Source organism: Beta vulgaris, chromosome 6 (genome assembly GCF_026745355.1).
Source record: "Beta vulgaris subsp. vulgaris cultivar EL10 chromosome 6, EL10.2, whole genome shotgun sequence".
Taxonomy (NCBI): domain Eukaryota; kingdom Viridiplantae; phylum Streptophyta; class Magnoliopsida; order Caryophyllales; family Amaranthaceae; genus Beta; species Beta vulgaris.
This window is the reverse complement of record NC_079207.1, coordinates 66,752,221-66,771,994: the sequence shown is the minus strand read 5'-3', so window position 1 is coordinate 66,771,994 and position 19,774 is coordinate 66,752,221. Positions and strand designations below refer to the sequence as shown.

Below are 19,774 nucleotides of genomic sequence, written 5' to 3'. Positions count from 1 at the left end.
TTCCTTAAATTAAAAAAAAACGAATGCGTTGAGTAAAATGTTATTGGACTAGTCTAAGCTTTTAAGGTTTATAATTTCATAATATCAATTTGATTTTGTAATTTTGTCATTAAGATCTGGTTGGGCAAGTCCCTTACTCTGCCTCAGATTATGGTCATTCAGCAATGAATAGAAAGCTCTTAAAGGTGACTATTTCAAGTACTATGGTTACAAACACAAAATAACACTATAACTGTCAAACTTACAATATCTTCAGTATTAGAATGACAATAACCAACCTATCTATCTCATGAAAGGCCTGCTTTAATCAACTACCATTTTCAATCATTTCAATATCTTCAGACATTATTATCTCCATGTCTCGAATATCTCTCTTCAATACATTGCCAAGTCTCGCTATGGCATCTGTCTGCTGCTGTAAAACCTGACAAAAAAAAATGAGATCGGTCAGGGTCCAGCGATATGAAAGGAGGGGAAAGGTAATGCATATAATTCAATTGCTAATAGCTCCAATTGAATAGTCTAATCACTATGAAGATTAAAAATTCACCAGTCTTGCTTTGATTTAAAACGACTACTCTGTGTTATGCACTACATATCACAAATATGTTAACAGGAACTTATCAAACTTGACAAAAGCACTTGAAGAATTCTCAAATTAATTAACATGGTTGCCAAATGCAACTTTACTTAATTTTTCTGAAAATAAACCTCGTCTCTGCAAGAAAGAAGGTTTCTAGTGTTATTTACTTATTTGGGTTTCCTTTCTACCCATCTACAGTTCATTATCCATATCTACCAATACATTCAAGAGCTAAAACTAGTCTCGGCCAGCATTTCTGTACTTCCAAAGACCCTCTTTGACACTAAGAATTTAAGAAACAGTCTACGCCGAGGTGACCTAGTGAATTAACAATGCAAAATCCAGATCCAAGTACCAATGATTGAACTATCGATGGCACAAAATACAAATGTGTGATTCTTTAGCGGCTCATTCTGTTTCCATCTTCATTTAACTTTTGCTCTGACTGATTACTTCATCTCTTTTTTCAAACTACACAAATTATTCTTTTATCTCTTCATGCATTGAGAAACATTTACTCTTGCAAGTACCTTTTTTCCTGTTTTCCTTGCCATAAATTAATACTTCTTCTATTATTATTGATCAATTTATAAGGTACATCCCCGACAGCATTTCTTTTGGTGGGGGGGGGGGGGGGAGGTTGGAAGAGGGAGGGGGGGGGACATCAAGTTTCTATTTCGTTACAACATATGAAAAAATGAGAAACCAAATATTGCCTTAACACATTTTTTGCCTTAAAAAAACAACCACTTGCTACTCTAAAATCTTGGGTCAGCCTTATTTTGTTTGTTTACCTTCGATTTTTCATCTCCAATCCCACTGGCCTTCATCTTTCCTCACACTTGGCCCAAATGTCGTTTTGCAAGAGATTCCCCATAAGGTACAGGCATCCGAAAACAATCGATTCCCAGGATGATACCCCATGATCACATATGTAATATTTTGTATGTTTGATGCCATTTCCTAGAAGCTCCCATTCACAGTTCGAAAACTCTAATATAGTCAGAATTCATCCCAAATGTCGTTTTGCAAGAGATTCCCAGTAAGGTATAGGCATCCAAAAACAATCGATTCCTAGGATGATACCCCATGATCACATATGTTGTATGTTTGATGCCATTTCCTGGAAGCTCCATTCACAGTTTCAAAACCCTATAATGGCCAGAATTCATCCCATTTATGATTTATCCTATAGAAGAGCTTCTTTTCTTATAATAAATGCTTTTCAATTAGTATCTAAGGAGGAGTTGAAACTTGAAGCCTAAGGTCGACTTTCCCAAGTGCCAGCTGTGGGAGATCTTTGTTTATCGGGGTCCTTCACAGGGAAATCAGGATACCTTGAGGTTATTCTCTGGTGGTTACCTACACGTAATTCCATTTACAGCATGATACTGTATCTTTTTCAATTTCTACCCAAAATACCTTCAAATCCCACCATATGCCCTTCCTTGACCAAGAATATGCTTTAAATGGTCTCCTACTACACCTAAAGTCATTGCATAAGTTTTTGTCCTCGGGTCCCTAGCTCAAAACTGTCTATTATAAACTTCAAATTCAGCTTTTTTGGAACTTTTATGCACCTACTGACATTTTTATCATCGACCTTCCCTAGGGCATTTCATTCCTTTACAATTAACCTATACTAGTTGACAGTCCCTACCTTGACTTACAATGCTTGTTAGAGCTTGTTTATATCTTACTGAAATTTTACCCCCAACTACCATAAGCCTTCTCTTGGCCAAAGACATGGTTTTAGATGAATTGTCGTATATCTTTCCAATCTTCATCTCAAAGTAGGTCGAAATGCCTTCCCTTCGCATCATATGCATTCTCTTGGCAAATGATCTACTTCTAAATGGTCCCATACGACCATAGTTGCAGATCATAAAACTCTTGTTCTCATATAGCATTCATATTCGACTATTTTGGTACTCCTCTAGCTCCCTCAATATTGTTATTGAATAGTTTTCCAACGGCATCAGGATTACCTTAGGATCATTCTTGGGTGGCTATAGCATGTTTTATATCTTACTAACCTTCACCCCAAATAGCTTTAAGAGCCTTAAAAACCTTGGAAGTATTTGATGAGGTCTGTTCTCGGATACCAGGAAGTTATTGGCAATATGTATTATGGCCTTCAAATTCTGCTATTTCGGGACTTTGGACCCTATGATGTTTTTAGTTGGGGACTTTCTCAAGGGGATCAAGATACCTTGAGGTGATCTTAGGTGGTTCAAATCCTTCCGATTAGGCTTACACATGATGTTTCTAATAAGGGACTTTCTCAAGGGCATCAAGAATCAAGATACCTTGAGGTGATTCTTCAAATCTTCTAATTAGCCTTTTACACCTTGTTTAGATCTTTCTGATTTTCATCTCAAAAGCATCAAATGCCTTAAATTTTCACTATATGCCCTCCCTTGGTCAATGATATGGTTTTAAATGGTCTCCTACAACCCCATGATGTATCCTATGAGGTTTTGTTCTCATATCCTACAAAAATCTCAAAAGTGTGGACTATAATTTCAAAATTCGGCTGTTTCAAATGTAGTGATAATTTATATCAGTAACCTTCCGAACGGGATGGTTGACAGTTGTCACCTTTCTACTTTGACTTAAGATGCCTTTTATAGCTTAGTTTACATTCTTTTGATCTTCACCCTAACATAGCTCCAAGGGCCTTCATTTTCCACCATATTTGCTCTAGTAGCAAAGGATATGTTTTTGAGTAGCTGTTATGAACCAAGGATGCATCCAATAAGGTTTTGTCATCCTCAAACCTTTGAACAAAGCAACCCCCACCACCCACCTTACCCCCCAAAAGAGCCCTATATTATCTCTCTTCTTGACTCACTTGATCATTGATAAAACTCGTGTGAGTTCTACTCCTTAATCTGGTGGCTAATGATGCCTACTCAAAGTCTTATAAATAAAACGACACCCTATAGCAGTTTAGCCTCATAAAACCCATAGCATTATCAATTCGAGCTCATACCATTAAACCCCTTCAACGCCGTCCCTTGTACCATCCTTACTATGGAAGTCGGCAAACTTGAAAGCTTTAGTTTGTGAAGTCCAAACTCCAAAGTCCTGAAATTGAACTTAATATACTACACCTCCCTATATATTAAGCTCTTTCTTAATGAGATTCAACTTAGTTTCCTAATTTATAACTTATAAGACATCCTTTCATAAGATATCCACCATCATAAACCACATTATGTAAGGTTTAGCCTTCTGTTAGGAGATCCAAGTGTTTCGAGTCTTCCAACACCCATTTACATTAAACTAGTTGGACTCATTTCTACATCCAACTTGGCCTAAAGGTCTCTTTGACATCTTTGTATTCCATGAATGCACCACCTAACTCATAATCCATAATTATATATTGAGATATCCCCATAATCAAACACTTAATGTAAGTTATCAGCTTCAATTTGAGGTTCTCTAAGTCTTGCCAAAGGCTCTCTTTGGTGGTCTATAACATTGTCATCGATCGTCACTAATCCCCAAACAGCATCCGCTTAAACATACCCAATGTCATATATCACCATTTAGTGCAAAGTGTAGCCTCGGACCATTGTAAAGATCTACACTTGAGATTGAAGGTAATGAACCAAGGATAAGATCTGCTAGATAAGGGTCGCTCGGCTTGTGCACATTTAAAAATACTCAATTATAGGTCCAACTAACAAACAGCAACAATGCTTCATAAATCAAAAAGTCATACCAGCCATGTGCAATATAAACTCCAGAAACATGAGCTTGGATCCTTGCATGCTTACCTCTTGCATGTCGGCAAGACTTCGCTCATGAATTTTCGTTGAACCTGGAAGATATACAGAGATACTACCACCATTGGCATTCACTTGAACGCGAGATACTGTCAGCAGATTTTGTACTCTCCTTGAAAGTTCTGCCCCAGACCCTTTAAGCTGTTGAACACATTTGTATCAGAAAATATTCACCTTTTTTCTAACATGGGGGAAATTGTTATTGATGAATACCTGTCTAACTACAGCAGCCAACTTTTCAGCCAATTCAACTTCCCCTTTCATTAAGGGCAAACGGCAACCTTTTCCCTCAAGTGCTTCTACAATTCTCATCACCTAGTAAGTATATAAGCATATACACAAAAGTGTCAGCATGATGGACATTTGCGTTCTAGATAAAGTTGCTGGCATAAAGCTCAATGATAGTTGCTATTAATGAGTTTGTAAGACAAGTAGGGCTTATATGGAGCCAAAACATATTTTTCTTCATAGATAGACCACGGGAACAAATATGAAAATATTGCATCTATAGTATAGTTTAACTAAGAGACTAGACTGTAAATAGTTATAAACATAATAAATTGAGTCATAACTTCTCCGACCAATAAGCATAAAAAAGCAAAAGAGCTGCTTGTAAGAACAAAAACAAGAACATCATATGTCCCACCCTTAGCAAACGCCGTTGAAGACCTTGCTCTTTCTGCTTCAATCTTTCAATGCGAGGTAGAGTGTCAGCTTGGAAATGCCTTTGAAGCTGCAGAAAGTAAGATTACATAAAAATAGGTCATCTATCCACCACAAATGAACATCATTCAGATAGGAGCATCCACAGGCAGAGGAGAATAGTACCATTTTTGCATTGCTTTGAGTCGTCCGCAATCTCTCTGCATCTGAAACGATTACTTCATCCTGAAGCTGCAGCAATATGGACCAGAACAATCAATTGACGATGGCTTAATGAAAGATCCTGTTGCAGCAGGGGGGAGATTGTACTTCTTAACACATTTATTTTCTTAAGTACAGGAACAGATAAAGTAGGCAAAGGAAATCCCTTGACATTTAGTACTTAAACCTCTAATGACACAATGATGCCATACCATTCACAATTCCACGTCAATTACCACACTTTGCCAAAACATACCAAAAAGAGTAATAACATTTGGAACAATGAAAATGCAGCCAACTTTTACCATTTCTCATTAAAGTTCCTTCATAAGGTGCGCAATTTACATTATAACCTCAGGATTGTGAAAGTCCCAAATTTTGAAGAAGCATGACCTGTCCAACATAAAGCTTACTTGCTCTTGTCCCTTCCCTTATCGCTAGCTAAACCTTTCACATTTGGCCTCCTTTCTTAGTAAGGGGTTCCTCATTTACGAATCTCAAAAGAAAAGTTGTGAGTAAAGTTGATGGCAAATTAAAAAATTGAATGCAAAAGAAAAATGAACTTGGACTCCTCTAACTGTATGCGAGTAAAATTGTGAAGGAACTGAGAGTCTACCTTGATTCCAATAAATAAAACCCCTTTCCACTACCCATCTCATTTCAGGAAAAGGACATTTATCTTAACGGCTTTTGAGGATTCTGTTAAAGAGTTGGACAGAAAGAGTACAAATGTGGGTCTTCATCAGATGGAAAATTCCATAAAACCAAATATAGTCACTTATTGTAGAAGGGCTCAACCCAAACAAACCAAAATCAAGTATTACTATGACCGCAATTAAGTACTTTTTCTTTCTGAAATAAATATTAGATCATTATTTTGAAGTCATATGACATCTAGAAGTTAGGTCAAAAACAAACGAATCAATATCAAATTGGATCATGTATATTTCTGCTGTAACAAAACACGATCATTGTGAGATCTACACTTCTGCAAACCCTTTGTCACATCGTTGTTTGGTCTAGCTATCCATAAGGGGTCCGATTTGTTGTGGTTTCAAAGAACTTGATCTATTTCAATTGATTGTTAACGAAGAATTGACTTTTTGCCACGACACCACACGATTCCCATCAACAAAACCAATACCCCAAAACAAAGCCCCTAACTCCTAAACTCTCACAAAGAGAGAGAGAGAGAGAGAGATAAATCACAGAATATGGGTGGAAAAACACTCCAATGGAGAGAAAAAGGAGTTTTATTATAGAATAACTTTAAAAATAGAGCAGCAAAAAAATGGGTGGCGGCAGCCCCTAGATCAAAAGAAGGAAAATCAGAGTTTTTAATGGACGAAGAAAGAGAACAATGAAAAGGGAGAGAGACACTCATTGTATAGTGCTATCAGGGAATTAAAACTCTCCCGTTCCATTACAAAACAGCCGTTCTGTGACGGATTTTGGATTTGCCGTTCCGCGAAATCCCGTTACGGAACGCCATAATAAAATTCACATACTTCTCGCCTCCCTTGTCCGTTGCGTAACGCAAACTCGCCGCGTTAGAACGCTTTTATCCCTGTTACATCCATTCTTTTCAAACATTGGCCAAATTCTTTTTATATTTAATTATATAGTTGATGAAACATGATATTCTATTGGATTTGATTATATTATGTTGTAATAATGCTTCATAAACTAAAAAAATGCAAATGAGGTTGAAACATATTTATGTGAATTTTTCAAAAAAAATCACGCTGCGAAACGTTCTATTTCCCCGTTACAAGCCGTTCCCGCGACAACGTGACCGTTCCCACAAACACGACCATGTTTTTTTTCCCTCGGTATAGCTGCTAACTAAATTCCAGTTCTTCAGGAGAATCCCTGTTTACAGCAGTAACATAGTTTGACAAAGTCCATTTGATAATCCTATTACAACCTTATTGAGAATATGCCAAATCTAATATCTTCTACTAGATGAAAAAACTAAAAACATTGACATAAAAAGTAGCAGCCAAAGTATTGATTCAAAATAAAACTTGATGTCACTTTACTATCTTTATCAAATAGAGCTCAAAACTTCAATCCTTCAAGCTTCAGTAATAGATAGATGAAATAATTTAAATGCTTCAGACTAATACGTTCAAAGTTTTATATGCCTCTTCAAGTTCAATTTTTCATAAATTGATGGAGCATAAAAATCACCACATAAGACATTCACTCCAGCCTGATTGAATACAATGAAGTCAAACCTACAGGTGAACCAGAGTCTCTGGTCTCTACACTTACTACTATTTCCTATTTCCTTTTTATAACAACAGTTAAAGACCTTCATAAGGTGCTTATAGGAGACGCAAGTGCCTCTAACATGACTCCTGTTAGGAGCAAGGTAAGGAGGGGTAAGCGGAATTCAATTGTATTACATATCTTCTCCTGCCAAATTAGCTTATTACTGGCCTGCCCATGAAAGGCCATCGAAATTTAACTCCCAGATGAACCGGATTATTCACAGACCCCTTCTATCATATGTATCAGAGTAAATGAACTCCTTAGGTAACCTATGTGATACCAAGTACCATCCTACAACCAGTTCATCAAAAATTCTCTGAACAAGGAAACGAATACGGATATAACTTAATTGACGAGGTATCTTACCTATATTGTCTGCTAGTCTATCTCCACATTACTTGTCTCTCTCTTGCGTTAGTGATAGCTATAGACTACCCATACAAGTGTAGGAAGCTCTTTTCATCTTACCTTTACAATTATTAAGAGGCTATTTTGACCTGTTACCTAATTCGTCGAACACTTCAAAACAAGAAACAGGTACGGGATCACTATTTGCTAGTTGGCCAAATAATGTTTGGCTTGAGTGTGAATTATTTATATATTTTGCTACCTGAGTTTATTATATAATATTGGAAATGATGATTTGAAAGGGAGGCCCGTCATATGTTATATGAAGTTTATATCATAATTTCCTATTTTCTTAGATGGTATGATTTGTTAGATAATCATTATATTCTTCCTTGAACAAAAAACGGGAAAAGAAAATTGAAAATAATCAAAGCTTGGAAAAGACGAAAATAGTCCCGCTCTCACTAGACACAGTTACTGAAGGATCATTTAGATTTCTAAAGGAAAAGATTAAAAGAACATGGAAAGTCTCAGAGAGAGTAAGTAAAAGAGGTGAGAGTATAAAGGGTTCAATCATTGTTGGGGGGGGGGGGGGTCCCACTTTCCAACATTACCGGGTTCCCACTTTCCAACATTACTGGGGTTCCCACTTTCCAACATTACCTAACCACTTATACTCCCAACCCAAACTAGAAATAAAAATATTTTAGAGCAAAGAACCACATTTACAACGAAAAAGATGATGGCACGTGCCCCTCAGGCCCCTTAATTCAGCCCCCAACCATGGCAGTCGGCAGAGGCCTCTTTATGAGGTAATGTTGAGACCTTGTGTCCAATCTATTACAATCCTATAAAAAAATTGCAATTATAAATGCCAACTAAAGCAAACATGAACCTCAAAAGCCTTGCCAGCCAGCTTAAAGATGACTTATTCATGCTTGATGTGTCAAGAGTTAAGAAACCCACTTTAGATAAGAAGCATAGAACTAGTACCTTCAAGCGATTTGAGAGATCCTTAAAGCCTTTTACAAGCTCGGGCCATAAGCGCTCACGATTTGTACTATCCATGCCCTCAAGTTTCCTCATTGCCTCAGCCCACATTATCTACCACAGTCGAATCAGCATAAGATCAAAACAAACCTCAAATATAATCCTAAGCTCCAACAGAAAACACATACTAGAAGAAAATTTTTAAATCAACATAATAAATTAAAACCCCTTATCAAATTGAAGAACTTACATCTGAAACCCCGGCTGGCTTGACTCTGATTTGTGGATCCGTCACACTAAATAGCAAATGCTGAACAGCAACAGAAACATTCAATATTGTAATGTCAAAGCAGCAAAAGGTACGCACAAATGAACATATTGCAACTGTATAGGGAAGAAAGATAAGAAAACCATGGCTTGAGAATCATGTTAGTAACATGTCAAATGTGTACACCTTTCAATATTTTAAATACCAGTTTATCCTTATATGATGCCTAATGCCTGGAGGACTCATATCTTTCTCACATATATAACCATCAACATCTCCAAACAAATTGAAAATGATCTTGACATTTAACCACTAAAATCAATAGTTCAACATATTAATATTACCATAATATCTGTAAAATAATGATACAATCTCGTTTTCGAGCAACTCAACCTAATAACACCATTACACCAGCATCTCATTTTTCAACAACGATAGATGAACGAAAAACACAGGTCAAGGTCACATCAAAATATCAAAATCATAAGCAAATTTATAACGCTAAAATGAACAAACGTTCAATTTTGGCGGGAAATGTTACCTTAAACGCATATTTAGGATTTCCTGGCTCATCCTTATATGAATCAACAGTAGCCTAATGATCAAAAAAACAATCGAAAAATCACGCACATTACACAAAAAACTACTTAAACAACAAAAATCAAAAATCAAAACCAAAAATTAGGGTTTCATATAAAAGCATACTTGAATATCACGCTCGGCAAGGGAGAAAGGTAAAGGAGCGACAGGAGCCATTTGCGTAGTAAGCTGCTGAACACCAGAAAGAGAAAACGGCGTCATTTGCTGAGGTTGTTGTTGTTGTTGTTGTTGTTGAAGAGGAGTAGAAAACGGCGTCGTATTGAATCCGAATCCAGCATTTTGCTGCTGAAACGGCGAAATCTGCTGCTGTTGTTGTTGAGTATTTTGAGCGAAAGGAGAAGGAGTAGCAAAGAGAGAAGATGAAGGAAATGGCGACGATGGAGTTCCAAAACCAGGCGTCGAAGATGGTGTAGCAGCGCCGAAAGCTGGTGCGACAGAGGGAGTTCCGAATGCTGGAGATGATGATGGAGTTCCGAATGCTGGAGTTGATGATGGAGTTCCGAATGCTGGAGTTGATGATGGAGTTCCGAACGCAGAAGAAGATGCTCCGAACATTGTTGCGGAGGAGAGAGAAAGTGAGTGTGGGTAAGTGAAAAGAGGTTTTCCGCGGGTTTTGCTGGAGAGAGGGTTTTGATTTTGTCTATGTTTGGATTTTAGACCGTGGTGTGTTTTCTTCACCTGAACTTATCATACTAAACTTTATTAAACGTGATTGAATCTTACTAGCTTTATTTTGATTGTACTGAACTTATTGTACTGAACTTATTAACTTGATTGAACTACATCATTGATATTGAACATAATCGAACCTGAAACTTATCATTTTAAGGTGAAGATAATATACCCTAAATTAGTTTCAAGTTGGAAATGGGTAACATGTAATACTTTCACTATTTTTTCAGTTGCAAGAGTTTATTTTATATGCAACATTTCATTCATTGGTAAAGATCTTGGGACAATATAATCATTTTATCCTCACTTTACCTATCCCACATGCATAAAGCATGGAAAATTGAGCCAATTTTAACTTTGTCTCTTCTTTTTTAATACTTCATTTGTGAAAGAAGGCATTCGTTGCAACTAAAAAACAGAGGTAGTAAGTGAATAGTTTTGCATCTCGTAGTGTGAAATTGTTGATGATATCGACAATTATATACTTTTTTTGTCAAAATCGCTATAATATCATTAGTAGTTCTATTTTGCACCAAATTGAAATGCTCTCTTATGTTCTGATCCTACATGAAAATTTATGATGGATATTGATTTTCTTTTATAGGAATGATGGAAAATGATATTGAAGCCAAACCCTATAGGAAATTAGAAGAAGAATTTTTTTTTTTTGTAAGATCATTCAAAGAGGATATTATATGATATTTTAAAAGGTCAAAGATTTTAGATGAAATCCATCATCTCTTCTTCTTTTGCGAAACTAACTTACCCCGTGATGGTAACATAATGAAACTCTTAAGCAAAGCACCAATCTGAATTTACATCATTGATTCATTGTCAACTCGTACATCATGTGGGTCAACTAATTAGTTTTCTATTAAATACTTATTAAGAAAATAAAAGCTTTAGTCAAAAGCACACCAAGATTAAAACAGCCTATGACTTTTCTGATGCCAATTCTATTGAAGATATTTGGTCTAAATACTATAAACTGGTCTGAAATTATTTTGACAACCTTAAGTGATAATTTGTGAAGTAAAATGAAAAGAACATAACCAAAAACCGAAAGGATTAGGTCATCAACAGTACATAAATTAAACAAGTAATCTTGAATCGAACATCACGAAGACACGAACATACAAACTGGAATGAGCTAGTACAACAATGCAAGTTCAAAGATGCTACAGAGGCATGAACCCGACGGTTTGATATCGATGTTCTTCCACTCCGAGCATGGGGCTGCCTCGGGATCATACAGATTACAACAGGGTCTGATATCCAGGGTGATATATGAATGAGATACAATAGGAATCCTATCAAGCAGGGGATGCACATTTATTTTACCCGGACTTATTTTTTTGGGTTCGCCACTGCCTTTATGCCTTCATAGTTACGCTACACAAACATAAACCTGAGGGTTTAATGTTTGTGGTCTTCCACTCTGAGCCTGGAGCTGCCTCGGGATCATACAACAGGGTCCGATACCCAGGCTCGTCATTAACCGAGAACAGCAAAAGTTTCCCATCAAGTATACCAAACCGAAATCCAATGCTCAAGCTCCCGGTTACTGGAACAGGGACTATTTTCCATGAATTATCTTCAGGATTGAATATAGATAATTTTCTCTGGTTCTTCCACTCCATGCAAAACAACTTCTTTGCTATCACGGCATGAGCTGTAACCATAACACAGCCATTCTTCATCTGACACCACTTCTGGTTTTCTGGGTCATACACATCCACAAACTTTGAGTTTCCAATAGTGAAGCTTGACCTCCCGCCCATCACATAAAGCTTGCCCTCAAAGCCACAGGCGAAACAGCCCCACCTCGGGCGCCTAATGGACTCAATCAGAGTCCACTTTTCAGTATCAGGATTGTAGACCTCGGCACTGCAAAGAGACTCGCCATCCATGCCATAGCCCCCCACAACATATATCATCCCACCAACTTCAGCACATGCGAAATCATAGCGTGCAACATTCATGCTTGACAACTTGCTCCAGCTGATTTTATAAACACAAAATTACATCAACTATCTATAGAATCAAAGTACGCTGAATGAGAGAAACAGTAGACATGTAATGGTCCGAGTTATTTTTGCAATGGAGGTAGAGATATAAGTGTCAAAAAGAGTATAAATTGCACCTTCCATCTAGAATTAGTATTTATATTGTTCCAACCTCTTATAATTAAGGATAAGACATTGCTTTATAAAATGAAGTTGCCTCGACAAGAGTTAAGATGGATTTATAAGAAAAGAACGAGCCAAGAATGAATCACTCTTCAAAAATTAGTGATATAGACTTAAGGCATCATCCCTCTCCAGCCCTCCCTTCCATTTGAAAGCAATATTTATCCATGAATTCAATTGCAAATCTATGTCTAAAAAGCAATTACCATCCAGGATCGTTATTGCTTAGTGTTCTAAGAATGACAGATAAATATATGAAGTAATCAAAAAGGCCGTACGTGTACATAACACACAAAAATCTGGTCTTGGGAGGGGAGGGGTGGGGTGGGGGGGGGGGGGGTTGACAACTGATAAGGCTGAAAATATCTCATATAACAACTGTAAAACTTACGTGGGACCACTAATCCCTTCTCAATATGTTTCCAAACTATCGTTCTTTTCCCAGGAATACCTAAAATTCCCTTATATATCCAGGGTTGTTAGAGAGTTGTATCATCACGTATGGAAACATTAATACACACCTAAACATTAGCTCAAAGTCCCTTTCCTGAGACAAAAATGAGTTATTAATTAACTATCCATGCTCTAAGGCTCGGTTTGGTTGTGGATGTAAAACATTTTCAATGTAAAATGATTTTTTTATGTAAAACATTTTACAATGGAAAATTCAAATGCAAAGCTAATTTTCCTTTGTTTGGTTCAATGTAAAAAAAGTATGGAAAAAAGAAAAAGGGAAGGGGAAGGGAGAGGATGGATAAGAAGATAGTAGAAGGTTGCTAAGGAAGAGGGAGGAAAATGTGTTTTTCCTTCATTTTAAAAGGAAAATGATTTTCACCTAAAACTCCCTTGATGGAAATCTTGTTTTACACCCCTTATTAAACCAAACAACGGAAAATGAAAGGAAAAGGGAAACTCATTTTCATGGAAAATATTTTACACCCTACCAAACGGAGCCTAAAAGTGACATTCCAATCATGCGAAACTTTATAAAGTGGGTGAGGAATATCACTAATTGAAAGCATTTAACCTCTTAGGAAGGTATAATGTATACTTGATGGGATACCAAGGCATGTTTGGTTTTGAGGTAATGTATCAAAGGGTAATAGAAGAGAATTACAGATAATGGAGATGGATGGAGCTAGCGGTAGATGTAATGAGTTATTAATTGTGTAAAGACAGGGAATTATTACCCTCATTCTAGAGGTAATAGTTACCCACCATGCCTATAGGATAAGTGGGTAACACACTAATGCATTACCCCCAAAATGAGGGTAATAGTTCCCGTTTCATCTCTCCAACTCCATCTCCTCGCATTGTCTATATTAGTACAGCATAAATATATTTTCATTTGATCATTTCTTTCATCTCATGTAGAGGTAATCAAATGGCGGGCGAGGACGGGCCTAAGGAGTTCACCCAATGGACGGGCTGTGCCAAATTTCGGGCCAAATTTTTGTGCCCAAAACCTGCTTTCAGGCCAAAATTTAAACTAAAAAGTCATTTTTAGGCTGAGCAAACCCCGTCACAAACCAAAAAAATCAGACGGGCCCGGATTTGGGCACAAAAAATCTCCCCAAGCCTGGGCATTTTTCGGGCAGGACCAGGCTCACTTTAATCAGCTCTAAATTCTCATGTCCATTACCTCCTTAATGGAGTACCCTTAATCTAAGCATGTCCTAAGTAGTGTTTTTGTACCAGTGGCTAAATTTAAATATTTAATGAATATAACCTGACATTGAACCTATCTGTATTATCATGGAGGTTGTTGCCAAAACACTTCCAAATCAATTTAATGTAAGAGACTAGTGACAGCAATTAATCTTAAGTGCACAAAATCGCACACACGTAAGTCATACCATCAAATAAAGATGCCTTAAAAGAAAAAAAAAGGGCAAGTATAACAAACATATAGACGTACCAATTGAGATAGGAATCATATTGGTAAACATCAGCGGTGGGAGATGCCGCTCCTTCAGAGATTGTACAGCCAGCCATCACAAACAACTTCCCGTGTAGAACCACAACTCCAAATCCTGTCTTAAGTTCACCAGGCATGGGAGGGAGAACTCGGTGCTTGTTACCGAAACAATCCAACACCTCCCACTGGTTCTCTTTTCCTTCCTCATCAATGGTCAACAAATAGAGCCATTCCTCGAGCATTCCCGCTTGTTTCCGAATAGTAATGAACTCCTTGCTTCGAATGACCGACCTCCATCTATTAGACACTGCACCCATAGCGGTATAGTAAGTTCGAGGGACGAGTGCAAGGCATAACTTTGCCACATCATCAGGAAGCCCCGGCAAAACGGGGACGTAGCGATCATCCACATTCAGAGACCCAGTACTCCCACGAGCATCTTTTGAGTGATTCGAGAAGCACAAGTTTGATTCTGTTAACCTCTTCTTTTCACTAACAAAACCAGGCATCTTCCAGCTATTTGAAATGTTGACAAACAATTGGATTTTTACAAAATAACCAGTTATCTCTCAAAACCTAAGACCCAATTATAAACGAAATTATCAGGAGCAGCTAGACAAACTCATGATACCCATCACATATGGGGATTTTACGAGACCAATGAATGAATGAAGGAGCAGAACAAATCAATAGGGGTTTATGTACAGACGACTTTCTATGCTTTATCAAACCAAGTCCATTGGCCATGCCAAAACTTTCACTCTTAAGATCCTTTGTCGTTGTTCTGTAGAGATTTGAGCCACTGCCGATTGTTGCTGAGTTGTTTCTCTTTCCGCACATTGCCCAGTTACCTGTCATATCACATATGTCACAATTACAACCAGCTCAAAAATAGTTGATAAACAGCAATGTGCTACTAGTTACAAACAGCACTGATCATTTTAATATGTGAGATAGACCAAGTTTTGTTTCTCTCATTATACCAATTTTTCATACAATTATGAAAAATCGAACCAAAAATCATAAAGGGCCAAAAGCAGGGTGAAATAGAAGGCAAAAGCAATAAATTAAAACAAATAATACCAGTCAAGGCCATAGAATGTAGCCGCCTAGCCGGAATTATCCTCCGGCGACTTCCATTATGTGAAGAATAACTGTAAAGAATCATTCAGGTCAAAATTAACAAGTTAACCAGATGAGGATTTCACTAACAATGAGATATGGATACTTCACATGAAAAGATCTAAACCTATTTGCCTAACAAGTTAGAGAACTGACACCAAACGAATTCACCAATGTCCCTTCGAACAAAACAACCTAGAGTTAGCTTAAAAGAAAGTAAGAAAAGGCATGACAAAGGGTTCTCACTCCCTTCGTTGTTAGATTGTCAAGCATCTAGCCTCACTCCATCGCATAACTCAAGCTAAGGCCTCCTTAAGGCTTAAGGTTTTTCTAGATGAACTACATAGATCATATGTCTCATTTCCAAATGAAAACAATTGCTAACAATAAGTTGCATAACAAAAACCTTGATGAATATTATTGGCCTTGAGGTAGGTCGCAAATTAAATCGTACACATCGAAACATGATGTACAAAAGCACATACAGTTCAAAACAAAAGAATATAAAGTTCATAAAATGAAGAACATATATCATCTTCATTTATCAAAGAACATACAATTCAGAATAACATAGTAGTATGATGAAAGTACATATAGGTATAATAGAAAGAACATAACCAAGGCCATATATACGAGCCCAGGGTGTATAATCCTAAGAAGCACAGGTACGGGTGTACAATCCTAAGAAGGACAGGTACTTCTTCTAGGTCACGTACCCGTACACATATCAACAATAAACATATACTATTACAGGATAAATATTGTACAATAGTTACTAATTTACTATTGGCTTATATTTGCTCTATTATCTTAGTGTTGGTAGTAGGTAGATTAATACCAGAAAGTGAAAAAAAACTAGCACATGGGAAATAAAGTAGATTAGAAGCATAGATCTTAAGTGAAATTCTTATTACCAACCTACCCAGTAACCACCTACCCCACTAACAGACAATGAAAGTAACATACAAATCATAATTCTTGGAACCAATTAAATCTAATTTTTCTTCTTATGTACTACTAATAAAACTGAGAATTGAGATCTCCCCTTTCTTTCCCTCCATTGTTTAGCAAAAACAGGGAACTTGTTCTACAACAAAATTTAAAGGGCAAAAATAAATATTGAGCAATCAAATTTTACAGAAGATTAGATCTCAAAAGGTACATTTAAAACCCAAAACAATGATAATCATAACAACAATATAAACTATAAAGTAAAAATAGTTGCCCAATTGATGCATCATCACATCAATATAGTTCAAAAAAATCAATGGATAAAATTAGCAATATGGTGATTTGCAATTAACCCATTGGAGAAAGTAGGACCATTAACTAAAAATCACCTAAAAATTTAATCACAAGCAATTTTGCAGATAAAAAAGGAATCAAATTTGTTCACTAAAACAACAAAATGAAAAGTGCATCTCAAAGTAACAAAAAAAAAAAAATACAATCTTTCAAATTAATAGCAATGGATATTTACACAATAATTATAAGTAGCAAATAAAGCACTCATCAAATCAAAAATAGAAAATGATTAAAAGAAAAAAGAGAGGTGCAAAATTGATACCTGATAAAAGATGGGAATTTGGAAATAATAGTGGTAGAAAGAGAGATAATATTCAGTGAATGCAAAAAAGAAGTAGAGGGTAGAGAAAAATGTAGGAAATGAGAATGTAATGAAGAGATATGGAGTATGAATTTATAGACCCTCAAAAATAGGAATGAAGATAATAAAAAAAGAAATAGGGAAGTGGGACAGAGATGGAGAAACAGCAAAAGATAACATTTTGACATTTTCGACCGACACGTCAGGATTAGCAAGGACTAGTTGAGTAAGATTCTTGAGTCACATACCAGTAGACTTTGGGAGAGATGATGGGAACTCCCTATCTTTAAAGAACATTTTGTTAATGGCCCATGGCCATTCTATCAAGTTTGTCCTAAATTATCGCGGTGATTTAGAATGTAACATAAGTATTACTTCCTCCGTTCTACAATAAGTAAAATATAAAGAAAGTGGGGAGTTACTAAGGAATTTAGAGAGAAAAAGTTGGGAGTCTTGGGACCACAATAAGGTAGAGTGAAGAAGTACTGAAATTGTGGTCCCTCCTTACTTTTTGATGGTATATTTGTAATAAAAGTGAACTTTTTTTTACCATTTGGAACTTGATTTCACTTATTGTGATTGTTCCAAATAAAAAAAGTGTTTTACTTATTATAAAACGGGGGGAAGTATAAGTTTGTAGGTGGAGAGTGTTTTAGAAGTTTGATACATTTTCCTTAGAAATCGTAAATATGTGATGTGATATGCGCTATTCACATGTCACGATGATAAAGTGGTAGTTTATCTTAGTTTTTGAAATTTTAACAATTTTTGTTAGTATATATGGACTTATTCTAAGGTTTATCCAAAGGAAGGAAAAAAAGTGGTGATTTTATTAATGCATATTGCGATTATATTATTATTTACTAGGTAGAAAATTTAAAAAGAACTATAAAATTATTTTCCGAACATAATTTAATCCGTATCTCTCTTTTTTCTCACTTTTCTCAAGTATTTGATTTAAAATTTCAATTCACATTGGTAAATGATTCAGAACATCGACCAGACCAACCATTAATTAATAATTATATATACAATTACAAGTAGCTAATAATGTATCGTTCTAGAAACTATATGATTTAACAAACTCATAATCAAAATATGGACAAATTCGAAAATTCCGAAATCTGGAATAGATTCTAATGTTGTGTTATCATACAAGTTCACATCGCACATCAAAATTGACATGGATGTGGGGAAGAATGCTTCGTGATTCACCAAGTAAGGAATGTGACCAAAACTACACCAACCATTGTCAATAACTTCGATATGATTCCGTCAAAAATCCCAACCACATACAACTCATGTGGTGTAACAAATTATAGAATTAAATTGAGATAATTTGATCACTATTTTAAGTAAGAAAAACTCCACACAAAAAAATATAGGAAGAAACTATAAGATTTTTGTGAGTATTATGATTTATATACACTTCTTCAATTTTAAGTAACATTTAAGCAAATGAAGGCCACAGATGAAGGCTAGCATAAGGTCAACTAGTTCCTGTCATTCCACATGTATGATCAATCATCACGTCCTAATATCTGGGACGTTTGATTTTCTTGTCGTGTGATCTCTAATTCCAATTTTGAACACCTTAGGATTTAATTGTAGGAAGGACCAAGTATGTGGTCTAGAATTATAAATGCTACATAGTCCACCTGACCAAGTAATCTCTTTATTTAATTGTAATAGTTTAATTCTTACATATGTGATATGTCAATAAGTTATTTTAATATATTTTTTTAAGGTAAGGGGAAGGCGTCCTGATCGGATCGAAATCTCGCACAAATTAATTCAGCCCAAGTTTGCAGGCAAGACCCTTTGATAATTATCTTTGTTTATATATTTTGTAAACATATAAAATGTATGACATATTGAGAAATACTCATGGCCTTAACTTAGTCAAAAACTTTTCATAAAGATAAGTGTATGTGTAATACAAAAGATAAGTTATTACGAGAAAAATCTTCACGGCCTTAACTTTTGTTCAAGTTATTTATTCATTCTCCTTCCACAAGAACTGATAAAAATATATTCAAATCATATCATCTCACTTTCAAAAAAAAGATCATATTCTCATGTAACATGGTAAAAAATGAATTTATTTATGTAAAATCAATAGTCATACATGATTTTAGGATGCTAAAAATAGTGTCATATTTCCCAAAAAAAATGATTCGTAAATTAATTTCCTAATATGCAACTATTAAATTAGAGGAATGAGAACTCCGCGGATAGGAATTGGAAATGCATTGTTTTTTTAGGTGTTTGTTTCATTCATCATAAGGGTTTAGCATTATAGAAGGTATGAAGATTTCAATCTATGAGAAATTGGTCACTGGTGAGTGTATAATAGTAAATACTTCCTCCGTTCCATAATAAGTGAAACACTTCTTTAAAAAATCTCTCACATAAAAGAGAGAAGTGTTTCACTTATTATGGAACGCATGAAGTGTCATTTTATATAACAATATTCATAAGGCTCGAGTGACACTTTCAGAGGAAGAGGGAACAAAGCTGGAATTTAATCTTTGAGGTCAATA

At 36.0% G+C, this 19,774-nt stretch overlaps 2 protein-coding genes across 3 annotated transcripts; both read right to left on the bottom strand.

Annotated features, from left to right (window-relative positions):
• Positions 1-204: 204 nt before the first annotated feature.
• LOC104897585 (nuclear pore complex protein NUP54) lies at positions 205-10,388 on the bottom strand. The gene is made up of 9 exons (XM_010684496.4): positions 9,830-10,388; positions 9,666-9,719; positions 9,107-9,166; positions 8,860-8,970; positions 5,206-5,271; positions 5,024-5,110; positions 4,591-4,692; positions 4,369-4,518; positions 205-424 (listed from the first exon to the last, which is right to left on the bottom strand). Exons 1-9 carry the CDS (start codon positions 10,277-10,279, stop codon positions 308-310), a joined length of 1,197 nt encoding a protein of 398 aa, XP_010682798.1. The 5' UTR covers positions 10,280-10,388; the 3' UTR covers positions 205-307.
• A 1,076-nt stretch (positions 10,389-11,464) lies between these two features.
• Positions 11,465-17,463, bottom strand: LOC104897584 (F-box/kelch-repeat protein At1g67480). Of its 2 annotated transcripts, XM_010684494.4 has the most exons (4): positions 17,193-17,463; positions 15,587-15,657; positions 14,504-15,354; positions 11,465-12,397 (listed from the first exon to the last, which is right to left on the bottom strand). In XM_010684494.4, the coding sequence occupies exons 3-4, from the start codon at positions 15,010-15,012 to the stop codon at positions 11,770-11,772; spliced, it is 1,137 nt and encodes a 378-aa protein (XP_010682796.1). In that variant the 5' UTR covers positions 15,013-15,354; positions 15,587-15,657; positions 17,193-17,463; the 3' UTR covers positions 11,465-11,769. The 2 variants fall into 2 exon arrangements, with proteins under 2 accessions (XP_010682796.1, XP_010682797.1); XM_010684495.4 differs by lacking the exon at positions 15,587-15,657.
• Positions 17,464-19,774: the final 2,311 nt, after the last annotated feature.